The following is a 15,222-nucleotide window of genomic DNA, read 5'->3' as shown; positions in this document are numbered from 1 at the left end:
AAGGCGGGTTCGTTGTGGGCACGTTTGCAACAAGTCCTTTGACTTGGGGACCCGCGGGTCGTGTGGAAAAGCGGGCGCCTCCGAGGCCCGTTTTCTGGGTGCGCTTAGCCTTTGTGGTGAGAAATGCCTGCGAGGACGGCCTGGGCCCGCGGCGGGAAGGAACACAAAGATGGAAGCTCCCTCAGCGGTTAGACGTGGAGGAATGATTGAAAATGAAGGCCCTTCGCCCCAATTTCTTAACGCTGTATTTTGAGAAAGACGCGCAACGGTGTCTTTTTATATTCCGAAAGGAAAATGCTCAAACAAGCCTTCCGTGAACGCTGCTTTTACATCGGAGGGGTTAGAGAAAGCGAGGCTGCAAGGTTTTATTTTTTCATTTTTTCATTTTTTTTAGTATCCCACAGGCCACGGTTGCCTCGGAAGAATAAACCGCAGAGCAATGATGCCCGATGGCGGGCATCGTGCAAAAAATCTAGTCAGTCAGTAGTGACGTTTAAACGCTAAGCCCGCCATTCACATCTATGCTCTATTTTGTGTGGTAATACCTTTTAGAAAGTTAAATTGTGCCTAACTAAATGTAGAGCACCTAAAAGCGTAATTTTTTTCTATTTTCCAGGTTCGTATGAGAAGCTTAATAAAACTGCAGCTTAATGTGTGTCTAACCTTCCCCCACCCCTTAAGGACCTTATTATGTGTGATTATGGGCTCAAGATTTTTAAAAACACGGACACCACAGAAGTCCTATCTCTTGCTTGTAAAAAATGGCTTAGTGCCTGCCTCCTGGTTTAAATATTAGGAAAGAAAAAGCATGCAATCGTTACTGTCATAAAAACTGAACATATATAAATGTAACTCATAGCCATCACCTTGTCACATTTTCTTATTCTGCTTACATTTTGGGTGTATGTGATGTCTTAGTATGTCAATTGAAAATTAGAAATTTTCCCTGAGCGCTCCACAATGAATGCTGTTTAAAATTAAGGTCAGTAGACAAAGAACTCTAGGAAATTTCTTTTGCTTTTTATTAAAGGAGTATAACATTCCATCCCAAAGAGGACCATACTTGCAAGTACAGGAACAGTTCGTATTAAGCTTTCAGCCCACAGTTTAGGAAGGTTTCTGCATAATTTTAGACATCAAAGTTTTCTTACGCCCTCTTCATGAGATACAGTTAATCTTTAACATATTAATTTGGGAGGGACATAGCTCATTACTGGATGGAGTGGTGCTTTCTTATCCCTGTGCAGTAAGTGGTGATTGAACAGGAGGTAAGAAAAGATGAAAATTTTGTGAATTTGATGAGGGATTATTTTATAGGTTTCTTTTTAAAAGGACCTATGCTTTCACTTGTAACTGTAGCATTATATTTCACACGTGATTCTATAATTTTATGGATAAAATATACCTCTAAATAAATGAATGAGGCAGGTGGGGTTACAAATTTATTAAGTAGAGGCTTTGACTTTTACATTTTGCATTTCATTGGCTTCTGTAACCTGCTTGCTGTAATGACCTGCATTTTTCAAATGTCCACAAAAGTATGTTTATTTTCAATGGGCATCTTTTTTTTTAATGCTGTTACTATTAGACTTGATGGTAGGGAGTGAGATCATTGAAGTATTTTTCTGTAACTTATCAGAATTAGAAGCAACCACAAACTGATTACTGATTTAATTTGTACTACCCTCTTTGTTAAAAACATGGACACCACAGAAGTCCTATCTCTTGCTTGTCAAAAATGGCTTAGGGCCTCCTGGTTTAAATATTAGGAAAGAAAAAACATGCAATTGTTACTGTCATAAAAACTGAACATATATAAATGTTGATGACCTTACTTTTACTAATTACTTCATTAAACTATAGGGCTTATTGTAGTTGAAAAAGTTAGCTTACAAGTTATTAGAGTCACCTTGTTGGCTCTCAGATGGCTGTAAGCATTTAAGAAATTTTTGGTCTTCATTGTGAGCTGTGTTTTTTTATTGCATTTGTGTTCTATGTTACCTGTTTCTTACTATTAAAAATAAGGCTTAAGAAGTTTAGGGGGAGCGTATCTTGGTAATGCACACTATTGTCTTACTTTAACAAGTACTGAATCTTTCAGTTGTTTTAGGAGAAACTTTTAATTGGTTTGTGAAAAGGGTCAGAATAAGACAGTGAAACTATAGTAGAATGCCACGTTGTTCACCAGGTGAATTTAAGAATGGAAAAATGGCTAGAGAAGGGGAGAAGGCATAAAGGACTAGGCTGTTCTTTATGGGTGCCCTTTAGTTTACAAATTGAAGGTCTTTGGATGCCACCAAAGTGATTGAGATTGAGAACAGTTGCCCTAGTGGAGGGGGAATTTGAAGTGCCTCCAGCCCTCCTCTACATTACTTGAGTAGGAAGTTGAGAAGAAAGCACTTTCTGTCTGGCCTGTTAAAATGGTATATCAGTTAAGTTTCAACTGGGGTTTGTTCTCAGTGTAGTGGTTAGCCTAATATTTAGTAATTATAGCACCTTTAAAAACATTCTTTCCTCCCCAAATGAAACTAAGATGGAAAACTTCAACTGTTCACAAGTGTGCTATATGCCAACACAAAGGACTAAGGATTAGCTCTTACCTGAGCATGCACTGTAGTAGGAATGAGAGGCATCCAGGTAATTATAACTTATTGAACTGTAGATACAGCATGTGTATCTTTGTAAAATTTTTGCTGGGGACTTGAAAATAAAAGACCTAGTGAATTCCAGAAAAACTTGCATTGTATATTGAAGTAGTGTGTATTTTGTTTATTTTGAGTGGGCGAGCGGTGGGTGGGTAAAAAGCTCTTCTTGTTGAATTTAGTTCTGGTCTGTAGTCCCTGAAAGCACTGTCATTTTAGTAATTTGACCAACCATCTTTAATTAAATAAAGGTGTGGGTAAAGATAGTGACCAGAAAACATTTATTTAAAACCATGGGCCTAGACAATCAAATAAGGCAGTCTACCTTTATTTCGTGAGTCATAGTTCTTATTTGTGACTATCCAATATTTTAGTCCAGGGTTCCTCAAACTTTACAGGAGGCCAGTTCACTGTCCCTCAGACCCGTTGGAGGGCTGGACTATAGTTTAAAAAACTCAACAAATTCCTATGCACACTGCACATATCTTATTTTGAAGTCAAAAAATAAACGGGGCAAAAACACCCTGTGGGCCAGATAAATTTCCTCTGCGGGCCGCATGTGCCTCGCGGGCCATAGTTTGAGGATCCCTGTTTTAGTCAGTTATGGAAGGAAAATACGTTTTTTTTTTTTTTTTTAATTGAACAAATAGTGAAAGCTGGTTTCTGCAAAAGTCATGTCTCATAGAAAACTGTCCTAAGGTAAGGGTATAGGTAGAGAATGAGGAAAACAGAAATTGGCTCCAAAACATTGATAGAAATGTTTAGGAGAATTAGCATGCTTTAGTTATAGGTAATTAAATTGCTTATGAATTGCCCCAATTTTCACTTTATCTGACACATTTTAAGGTACCAAATTATTTTGGCTACTGTAGGGATTATAAATTAATGTCTCCTCAGAACATAATTGGACAAAACCAGGAAACTAAATCTTTTCTAAAATAGTAGTAGATGCTATTTGATATTGCATTGTTAGTGTTCCTCTTCCATGGTACAGAGTGCAATCTGTGTGCGCAACCTGTGACTTTCTCCCTTGCTTGTATTTCCCTTAATGAACATGGCCGTTTAACACTTTTTATTATTTTTAAAAGTAGAGGCCCTTTGAAACAAGTATCCCTTGGCCTATATACTAAGGGTGGCATCATATAATCCAGGAAAGGTACTAGTTAGAGTTTTAGGACCACCAAAAGCAGTGTTTTTGAGAGAATGGCAGAAGAGCTGTACTTAAGACAACTGTTCTGTGGTTATTACCCCAATAGTGGTATGTAGCATACCTGCGATTAAAATTTCATGGGTGAGTGTTTAGAGGAAAACGTCTGGAAATATTATTTGGGATAGGGGGCAGAAGGAAAGATAATGGAAAAGTTGAGAAACACTGCCTTGAAGAAACAGAATTTTGGTCATTTTACTACTCATTTTATGTGCTTTCTCTTGGATTTGACAACGATTATGTATTTTGTATAATCTTGAAACAATGCTTTTGCCTTTTGAATGTGCTGATTTAAAACAGTAGGGAACACAAAATTATTTGATGGTTTCATGAACAAATTTTAGGAGCTATTATTAAAGAAGTCTTGGTGATTAGTTACTAAGAAAAGCAAATAGTTAAGACTGGTCAGCATTTGATAACTAACTAGAGGGGTAATGTTGTTATTTTTGTGTTTTTGAATGTCATTAATATCTTCTAAAGGTAATAGTGGAAAATACCTATGCATGCAAACTTGGCGCCGTTGACCTTTGACCTTTTCTGTGTGACGAAATAGAAACTTTTTTGTTTGCTTGATTAATAGGCTTTCAGAGTTTATTTCATCTATATATTATATGTGATACACATTTTGCTTAATTGTGACTAAGGGTGTTTTCTCACAGTATTAAAGTTGGAATAGAAAGTTGGATGAGCTGCTGTGTTTTTTTCTTAATGTGAAGACTAGGTGTGATATGCTGAAACTAGAAATTTTGCTACTACAAAAGCCTGTGTTGAGTTGCATTTCTGGTAATGGTGGCAAACGTATCCAGATTCATTAATATTTTTTCACCAAGTCCAAATGTGTGTACCGTTGGGGCTAGGAGTACAGGCTGTGGCCTTGGAACAGAGTGAAGCTAACTAGTCCACATGGAGATAAACCTCAGGACCATGGTCTCAATTAGCATCACACTTCAACCAATTGGATGCAATTCAACTACCAGACAAAGTGGCTGATCCTAATATTGGTAGAATCATATCAATGTGGAAAATTGGTTGATGTCAACATAGGAATTCATGGACGGACAAAAATAGTAAGTGATTGTATTGCACCAGGTTAGTGTAGCTGCGATTATGTTTGTAAATTATTGTCTGCTGTAAATAATTTCAGAGATTTACAACTAATGGAAAATCCAATGTGTTAACCTATTTTTTTGTACATGAAAGCATAAATTTAAATACCTTCATTTAAGTCCTGTTAATAACCCTTGCATTCTTTTTTACTCTCCCTCAGACCACATTTGTGATTATAGTCTCTGCTGAGGAGGATGGCAACACAACTCCTTTGAATAATAATAGTAACTCTACTTGATGTACAGAGCCGGATTGCAAGAGAGTTAAAGAGGGTCCATTATCCCTTGTGGGAAGCTTTTTAATATCTTAGCTGTATGGAATCACTGTGCTGCAACCTACATCACCTGAAGCTTCAGCTATACTGAAACTTCATAATAAAGCTCACCCTCCCTTTTTCCTAATTTCCATTGTCACTGCAATTTCAGCATGCTATTTTGTCTCAGTTTTTAAAATTCTGTTTTAGTATTGCTGTACAAACAATTATGGCATTTTTCAGTGACTTGTGGTCTTACTTAGTTCCTGCCAATAGCTACAGATGGCATCATTCTCATTTACCTTGAGGTTGTGAGCCCCTTATTAAATACATTTTATAAATGCATTCTACCTCATAATAGGTATATTAAGAGTCTGTTATATAACTCGCAAATTGGATAACTCAGTTGTGCAGATAACTACTTAAAGATGAGTTTATTAAAAAATTCTTTGGCTATGTGTATAGTTGGTGTGAACCTATCCAACTTTTTTGTTTTTCTTCTTAAAAGTCTTACTGTGGTTCCCTTCTGAATAACAAATCAAATCACGTTCTCTTAAGGCCTATAAAACAGTATCTTGTTGGATCTGTTTGTAGTTATAAATGCCTTTTTAGGGTCATTCTCTGTCCATGTAATAGTTATTCCCCAGAACTATTAGTTCTTCCTTATATGTGTCACGGTATAGCATCCTTAGTAAACGATATTAATGGGAGAGGATATGAGTTTTGTCTGCACTCTTCCATTACTGTTCTATAAACTGTTTCCTTTTTTCCTTTACTACCTATCTCAAGTGTTCTCCATCAGAGCTAAACCAAGTACTTGCTAAAACACTGAATCATGTAGGAGTGGTAGAAAGGCCAGTGGGTGGGAAGGGAAAAAGGGTAGAAGTGAAGTTTTCCTATACTGCATGATTAGTCAAGCCTGTGGTCCCATATGGTACCAAAGGCAATTTAAACACTGTATGTTCAGCGAACACCTACATTTCATTTTTCTTTTTTATTATTTACAAATTGAGCGCTTCCATTTTTCTCTTGTTCACATCTCTTTTCCCTTTTCCAGGTCTTGATTGCTTTTTGTGTAGGATTGTAAAGGACAATTTACTAGCATTATGTTAATTGTTCTGGTGATACTCGGTGACATAACTTTATTATAGCCTTATTTGTTACTTTTACTAATTTAAGCATTAACTTTGCAGACTGAATAATAAAACTTGCAGTGATAATTTGCGGTTTTATGTACATTTCGTTCTCTTACTCATTTGCTGACATTTTGAATTATTTGTTTACCCAGCATATGTTTGGTTCTTATTGGCTTAAGTCATAGAGGTTATTCCCCTTCTTTCTTTCTAAAACTTAGTTTTTAGAGTTGAGAAGCAAATTTGAATACCATAGTAAATATTAGGTGTAATTTTTCTTTTGTCTAATAAATATTGGCTGTATTTTTCCATGGTCGCATTAAAGACAATGAATGGGTCTGTTTTTTGTTTGTGATGTTTTATTAATGTCAAATGTACTTTTAGAAATCCCAACCAATAAATATTGTTAATTTTACTTAAAGCAGTATTTTACTTCCCAAGGAAGGTTTGTTGCTTTGTTTTGTCTCCATCTTAATCACCCCTTCCCCCAGAAACACTGTTTATTATTTTACTAAAAATCAGTGGGAAAGTAGGATTCATCATGCAGAAATTTACTTTACAGGCATCATTTATGAATACACCAATTACATAAAGAGATTTGTCCTGAAATATTTGGGCCTTCCTTTTCCCATCTTCTGTCAAATTTTTAAAACACAGGAGTTAAATGGACCCATGTTCGCGTCTATTTAGTAGTGTTCTGACAATTGTATAATATAGAGCATTATTTCTGTACCTCAGGAAGCTGAATATGGTGGGCATGATCAGATAGATTTGTATGATGATGTCATCTCTCCATCTGCAAATAATGGAGATGCCCCAGAAGACAGGGATTACATGGATACTCTTCCACCAACTGTTGGCGATGATGTTGGGAAAGGAACAGCACCAAATGTTGTCTATACATATACTGGAAAGAGAATTGCCTTATATATTGGCAATCTTACCTGGGTAAGTAGAGATAACGTATTAATTAAATGATTGGTGATTGATTCTGTACTGCGTCAGCTGTTTTTTTGTTTTCCCCTCTTTTAAAATATAAAATTGAAGTCATTCAGTGTGCTTTTGTATATCCTTGTTTATGCTGTAAAAATTGAACTATAAGTACTTTTTAATTCTATTTTTCTTAGTTTTGAACTTTGGTCTTTCAAATTAAGGTATCATTTAATACAGTTCTACTGCAGATGGGTCAAGCGTAATCATTTTACCTCCAAATTGTCTATTTTACCTTTCTACTCCCTACCTTACTCTGCCTATCCAATTTGACTTTGAAAAATGATAACTTAGTGCTCAAACCAGTTTTCAAAAGTGTACAAGAGAAAAGAACACATGATTTAAAGACAATTTGTGTTTTCCAATTTATATTATGAATTTGTTGAGTTTTATTTTTGCCCTTAAAACCTGAGTTTTGGAAACACTGCTACGTATACATTGTACTACTTATTTGTCCATGAGACTAGACATATGATTATTGGTGGGGGACTTAATGAACTATTCATTGTCTTTATATTTTTTAGTTGCTTTCTATCTTAAATATTTGTTAAAAAGCAGTCCTAGAAAGTCTATTAACTAATTGGAGACGTTTATTACATATAATTGAAAGTTAGGAAATTTTTTTTTTTAGACAGGAATAGTTAGTGCCTTTATTATATGCTTTTCTTATATACATTTATTAATTCAATGCATTTATTCATGTAGGACCTTTTTGAAAGTTAGGAAATTTTATGTTTAAAGGCAAAATAAATTTATCCTTAGTATCTTTTAATTATAAGATAGCTTGTTTAAATGTTTTTAAAACTACTTGTGATTGATGCCTACCACCTAGTTTAAACATTCTTACTTAGCGGAGTGACAGTACAGGTAGAGAATACTGGCTCTTGAATCTTAGCTACTCCCCCTTTTAGTTTGTGACCTTGGGCAATGCTCTAACTGTTCCATTGCATCAAAGTAAGATGCAAAGTCTTCTTTTAAAGAGAAAAGGAATAAATGAGATTGGTTTTATTAGCAGTTTAAAATCATGGTAGTTTAAAGTTGGTAGTAGCTTCCCCAAGAAATCTTAAGAGTAAATATCTATCTTTGAGGTGTGTATCTTCTAAGTTCTTATCAGGGAATGAAGTTATTATGTTCTTGAGATTCTTTTGTGCAATTTGGAGTTTGGAGACTGACAGGCAATAACTTTCCTTTGATTTTCACTGGGCATCATTTTCTTATTTATCTTGAGTTCACCCATTTTTAAAAAACCAAACTAATGTTTTTGATGGTTAATGAGAGATAAATGTCTTGCAGTGGACAACAGATGAAGACTTAACTGAAGCAGTTCATTCTTTGGGAGTAAATGATATTTTAGAGATAAAATTTTTTGAAAATCGGGCAAATGGCCAGTCAAAAGGGTAAGAGATTTGTTTTGATTTTCAAAATTATTTTTTCCCATTGTAAATAAATAGATGAGAATTCTGATGGCACAGTAATTGAATTGCTTGACCGCTACCCAAAAGATAATTTGCTGGAAAAAGATAAGACAGTCAGTCTTGGAAACCCTATGAGTCATAATCAACTTACCTTGGATATGGTTTTATTTGCTGCTTTTGCATATTTGTTTAGCTATATTTATAGTTAAATATTTCGCTATTTTTAGTTAGCTATATTTTACCTTTCTTTAAAAGTTTATGCTAACTATACACGTGCTGGACCCCTGGTTAGCCCAGGTGGTACAAGGTAGAACTTGGCTATGATCTTCTACAAAAACATCACCAGGCTTTTACCCCCATGGTAAAAAGTCATTTTAGGTGTACATATTATAATATAGGAACTGGAGAATGATCTTCCTTGTATCTCAACAAGCATAACATTCTGGGGATTTTTAAAGTGTGGAGTAAAGGCTTGAGTTGATTTTGACTTCCATTGAGTTGATTCTGACTCATAGTTGAAGTTTTTATAGGAGCAAGTAGCCGCGTCTTTATCTTCCAAGGTGACTGATGGGCTTGAACTGCCAACCTTGTGGTTAGCAGTTCAAGGTTTATCCTGTGGCACCATGAGGGAACCTTTATTAATCCCTAGAACATCATTAATTATAGCACAGGATCACGAGTTGTATTCATTATGCTTCAGAAAGCTAAGGGATACAGGCACTTTATGTAACATTTTTAGCTTGGCTATCACAAAGTAAACGTCTGTTATTTGGATATATTTCTAGTCTAACTTAAGTCACAGTAATTAAAAAAAATCCACTCTTGTAATAAGAAAGCATATGCATACAAAGTACAAAACCCCAAAATTTGTAAATTGGACATGTTCAGAATTTTTCACTTTTGGTCACAGTAAGTGAATGACAGAAAAGAAGGAAAGCTTTGTAAATCCAATCTCTGTTAAGGGACTTGTATTTAGTATACATAAATAACAGTTCTTACATCTCAATAAGAAACATAGTTCAAAAAATAGGTGAAGGATCTGAATAGACTGTTCTCAAAAGAAGATAGATAAATGGCCAATAGTTCAATGAAAAATACTCAGCATCCATTAGGAAAATGCATATCAAAACCATAGTGAGTTACCCCTCCATACCAACTAGGATAGATATAATAAAAAAGACAGAAAATAATAAGCTTTGGCAATGAGGAAATGGAAACTTGTAAATTGCTGGTGGAGATGTAAAATGGTGCAGCCACTTTAGAGGGCAAATTTGCAATTCTTTGAAAGTTTAAACACAGTTACCTTATGACCCCATGATACTCATAAGTTTATACCCAAGGAAATAGAAAGCAAACAAACTTTTTCATCAATGTTCATAGCAGTATTATTCATGCTAAAAAGTGGAAGCAACCCAAAGATCCAACAACCACAACCAAGATGCTTGCATAAATAAAATGTCTCATAATGACACAATATGATATTTGACAACTAAGAAAAACTAAGTGCTGACTCATGAATAACGTGGATGGACCTTGAAGAACATTGTGCTAAGTGAAAGAAGTCAGGCACTATTTATCTGAACTATCCCAACAGGCAAATCAAATCCATCGAGACAAAAAGTAGACCAGTGTTTCTGTAAGGCTTAGGGAAGGTAGGAAATGAGATAGGACTGCTGAAGTTAAGTGTGAACTTGTACAATGTTAAGAAGCATTTTAAACTTTTGCTATGTTTAGAGGGCATGAAGGCTATTTCCTTTATAATAGTAGCATCATTAATCCCTCCTCATTTTCTGTTAGGTTTGCTCTTGTTGGTGTTGGATCTGAAGCATCCTCAAAAAAGTTAATGGATCTGTTGCCTAAAAGAGAACTGCATGGTCAGAATCCTGTTGTAACGCCATGCAATAAACAGTTCCTGAGTCAGTTTGAAATGCAGTCCAGGAAAAGTAAGCTATCCATCAGACGCTTTTATTAAGGAATGTAAATATTAACTATTGTTGCCAGGTGTTGTGCTAGGGAAGTGATCTCTTAGAAAGTCAGTGCTTTGATTTGGTTTAATTAGGATTTATGACTATGAGCCCATGTCACTGACCTAACACCATGCAAGTTCTTGCGTAGTTCCATTCTCAGCCCGTTATTTCCATCTTAGAGCAAGGAAGAAACTACATTCTAATCCTTATATTTAAAGAGAATTTTGCAGATTTGTTAACAGTTGGGGAGAGACCACTCATAACTAGAAAACATTGGTTGGTTGGTTTGTTTATTTTCCTGCCTGGCACCAAGATTTCACCACTTGGTAAAGTAAATATAGAAAAGGCCTGCTATTGATGTACTTAGGAATGTTGTCATTTAAAGAGATAAGATGAATGATCATGTAATTAACAGCAATTCAAGAAGTTGTTTTTCTTTTAATGTTTTAGCACTTAAGACTTAACTGAAGATATGTTACAAAATTTAAATGATCTATGCTACTGAAATTAAGATTTCTGTTGAAGAATTTCGGTCTTGGCTGCTGCAAAGTACTGGTATTTTGAAAGTAACCCCTATTTACTTATTGGGTACACATCTAAACCTGGATTTTGAAGCTTCAGAGGAACTTAAAATTGATGTGACTATTTTCCTAATGACTCTTATCTTATGTAGTTTGCACAGGCCCAAGGCACCTGCAAATTAATGTGTAGTAGTCAATTGAAGTTTGAAATAGAATTGTTCCTAATAACAGTGGTTACATTTCACAGAACTATTTTAATAAGTGCTATTTATGAGTATTTGGATATTTGCAGCTACACAATCAGGACAAATGTCTGGGGAAGGTAAAGCTGGTCCTCCAGGAGGCAGTTCACGTGCAGCATTTCCACAAGGTGGTAGAGGACGGGGCCGCTTTCCAGGGGCTGTTCCCGGTGGGGACAGATTTCCTGGGCCAGCAGGACCAGGCGGGCCACCCCCACCTTTTCCAGGTAAAATTTTACTTAAATTATCATGGATAAAACATGTCTACCTAATGCCTCTTTTCCTTTTCTCTCTTTTTCAAGCAATGCATTATTAATGTGACTTACTCTCCTTGTTATGCTATTTTTGGAATCCAGGAAATTTGATCAAGCATCTTGTTAAAGGAACTCGGCCTTTGTTCCTGGAAACTAGGATTCCATGGCATATGGGGCACAGCATAGAGGAAATACCCATTTTTGGCCTAAAAGGTCTTTATTTTTCTCCAAACTTGCTTGACTTATATATAGAATATTTACATCCGTCTTATTTTCTTACCTCTTAAAAAATCCTTTCAAGACCAATTTTCCTTATTTCACTTTCTAGCTTGGCATCAGAGTAGAATATAAGGTGGGTGATTTCACTGTAAGAAGTGTATATACACTGAAAGATGGAAAATAACTAAACATTGTAATTTTCTTAATTAAACTTATTATAATTTATTAAGGATAAATTGAGCTCGTTAAATTTGTAAGGATATACTTCATCTGAGTAGTTGATAGTGTAGCATTTATCATATGGGCTTCATTTAAAGAGAAAGAATCTTGGTCTATGGGTTATGCTTTAAGAAAATAATCTTGCATAATGGTTAAAATATCTTATTGAAGTTTTCTTTTCTTTTTCTTTCTCCTTTATTCTATAGCTGGACAGACTCCACCACGTCCACCATTAGGTCCTCCAGGCCCACCTGGTCCACCAGGTCCCCCACCTCCTGGTCAGGTTCTGCCTCCTCCACTAGCTGGGCCTCCTAATCGAGGAGATCGCCCACCACCACCAGTTCTTTTTCCTGGACAACCTTTTGGGCAGCCTCCATTGGGTCCGCTTCCTCCTGGTCCTCCACCTCCAGTTCCAGGCTACGGCCCCCCTCCTGGCCCACCACCTCCACAACAGGGACCACCACCACCTCCAGGCCCCTTTCCACCTCGCCCACCTGGCCCTCTTGGACCACCCCTTACACTTGCTCCTCCTCCGCATCTGCCTGGACCACCTCCAGGTGCCCCTCCACCCGCTCCACATGTGAACCCAGCTTTCTTTCCTCCGCCAACTAACAGCGGTATGCCTACATCAGATAGCCGGGGTCCACCACCTACAGACCCATATGGCCGACCTCCACCATATGATAGGGGTGACTATGGGCCCCCTGGAAGGTAAGTTAATATGTATGTGAAAGTAGACTGAGTCATTTTGATTGGTGAAATGTACTCTAACCTCCTCTATCCCCTGAAGTTGGCCTTCCTTACATCAGGGGTTGGCAAACTTTTGAGACACAAGAGCCAATCTTGTCCCTCACAATTTAAAAATTATTTGAGAGCTATAAATATATTTTTCAAACAAATGAAATCACCATTATCTGAATATGAGCCTTAAAATTTTTTCAATTTTACTTCAGGTGCACATTTACATAACACGAGCTGCATATGGCTCTTGAGGTGAAGTTTGCCAACCCCTGCCCTAGATAGTTAATTTTTTGTATTTTCTCTTCTAGTTGAAAGGCAACATGTTGCCTTGAATGCAAGGGACCAGGGTCAGAAATAGTTCAAGCTCTGCATTTACGTAGCCTTGTGACTTAGGGCAAGTTACTAAATCCTAGGGTTTCATTTCCACTTTTAAAATTAAGAGAGATTAATAAAGATAATGTAAAGTCACACCCTTCTTTATGCTAGTTTGAAGACTTTAAGGCCTAAATCTCATTTTCTATTGATGAATCATCACAGACACTAAAGTTTTATTATTACTTTAGGAATCACTTGGTTTGTTTGCGGATAGTATTGGTTTTTAGGAATTGTAGAGACTAACTTGTTCTACTTCTAATGAGCGTTTTTTAAAAGCAGTGGTAAAATATACATAGCTAAGCATACCTTTTGAATCAGTTTTATGTGTAGAATTCAGTGACATTGTTTTCCATTTCCAATGTTTTATACCCTTATCAGAAACTCGGTTCCTATTAGGCAGTAACTCCTACCCGCCAAACTCGCTACCATTTAGTCAGTGGCGACTCATATTAATTGAATAGGACAGGGTAGAATTCCCCTGTGAGTTTTGGAGACTGTTATGGGAGTAGAAAGCCCCATTTGGTGGTTTTGAACTGGGACCTTTCAGTTAGTAGGCCCAGTGCCTAGCCACTAGATCTCCAGGGCTCCTTTTCCCTTCCACCTTCGCAACCACTAAACAAACTTAGGTCACTATGTATTTGTCTTGTAAGTATCCCAAATGGGAACATAATTATTTGTATTTTTATAATGAGTTATTTCGATCAGTGTAGTGTTTTCCAGGTTTGTCCATGTTGAAGCCTGCATTTTAAGTTCACTTCTCTTTATGGCTGAATTATACTCCATTGTATAATACTTTGTTTATTTAGTCATCTCTTGGTGGACATTTGGATTTTCCCCACCTTTTGACTTGTGAATATTGCTGCAGTGAACATTGGTGTGCAAGAATGTGTCCATGCTTCTGGACCTTTGAAATATATACCTAGAAATGGAACTGCTGAGCATTTTATAAACCCACCAGTAATGAAGCAGTTTCTGTATATACTGTTTATGTTTAGATGTTTGTGTAAGGTTCTCCACCCCCCAATTTTCTGATTATAACCATCATAATAGTGGTGAAATATCTATTGTGAGATCACTAACTTTTAATTTAAGTGGGAACTTGCAAAAATGGCTTGGCTTGGGGACCCTGTCTCACTTCCTGTGGCTACACAAGGAAGAAAGAAAATCCATTCTCTACATCAGCTTAAGGCCAGCCTGCCCCAAGGCAGAGGTCCTTCAGTTTTTACACCCTACTATACCAACCATTCCTGCTATGACACTTTATTCTGCTGGATGTATTAATCCGTCTCTTGGCAAGGGCCAGGCAACTTAGGTAATACTGATTAAGGAGGTTTATTAGGAACGGTAAAAGATTACCACAAGCCAGTAAGTATCATAAAACATTAAGGATACGTTTTAGCCCACAGCAACACCTCACTCACCTCACCCAGTCAGTCCTCAGCTTCTCAGTAACGTGGTTATTTGCCTCTGGTCCTGGTATGGCATAGCTTCTGCTGTCTCTATCACTTTAGACAGGGATTTCCGCATGCTCTGCTGGTGCCTCTTCATCCTCAGTGGTCCCAGGAATTCTGTTTTTGCTTTTGAGATGGCTCTCTTTGGTCAACCAATCTCCTCTTAGTATTTCACATACCCTGTTTTCCTGGTCCCACTCAGTCATTAGGTGGGGTTTACAGAAACAGGGCTTGAACAGCCATATTAAGATATTTGACTTCACAAAATGTTTAAGTTATAAGATTACTTGGGTATATAAAATCTTGTTTAATACAGGGAATCCAGGGCGGATGAGCCCTACAGGACCAGTGGTGTGAGTGGTGATACTGGGAGGGTAGAGGGAGAATGGGTTGGAAAGAGGGAACCGATTACAAGAAACTATATGTGACCTCCTCCCTGGGGGACAGACAACAGAAAAGTGGGTGAAGGGAGACGTCGGACAGGGCAAG

The 15,222-nt window shown here is 36.9% G+C and overlaps 1 protein-coding gene across 3 annotated transcripts in view; it reads left to right on the top strand.

The window, feature by feature from the left end:
* Nucleotides 1-4,410: 4,410 nt before the first annotated feature.
* The window catches only part of CPSF6 (cleavage and polyadenylation specific factor 6), a 27,884-nt gene continuing 17,072 nt past the window's right edge, over nucleotides 4,411-15,222 (top strand). Inside the window, exons 1-6 of one of the 3 annotated variants that reach the window (XM_013004089.2) lie at nucleotides 4,411-7,290; nucleotides 8,626-8,729; nucleotides 10,545-10,690; nucleotides 11,528-11,701; nucleotides 11,831-11,941; nucleotides 12,373-12,877. In XM_013004089.2, coding sequence (XP_012859543.2) covers nucleotides 7,177-7,290; nucleotides 8,626-8,729; nucleotides 10,545-10,690; nucleotides 11,528-11,701; nucleotides 11,831-11,941; nucleotides 12,373-12,877 — 1,154 coding nt within the window. In that variant the 5' untranslated portion in view covers nucleotides 4,411-7,176. The remainder of the gene's footprint in view (nucleotides 7,291-8,625; nucleotides 8,730-10,544; nucleotides 10,691-11,527; nucleotides 11,702-11,830; nucleotides 11,942-12,372; nucleotides 12,878-15,222) is intronic. The other 2 variants (XM_045293091.1, XM_045293092.1) reach the window with 2 other exon arrangements.

This window comes from Echinops telfairi, unplaced genomic scaffold (assembly GCF_000313985.2).
Source record: "Echinops telfairi isolate 266 unplaced genomic scaffold, ASM31398v2 ScPeMD7_2;HRSCAF=8, whole genome shotgun sequence".
NCBI classification, from domain to species: domain Eukaryota; kingdom Metazoa; phylum Chordata; class Mammalia; order Afrosoricida; family Tenrecidae; genus Echinops; species Echinops telfairi.
Note: the sequence above shows the minus strand (reverse complement) of the source record. Positions and strands in the feature narration are given on the sequence as shown.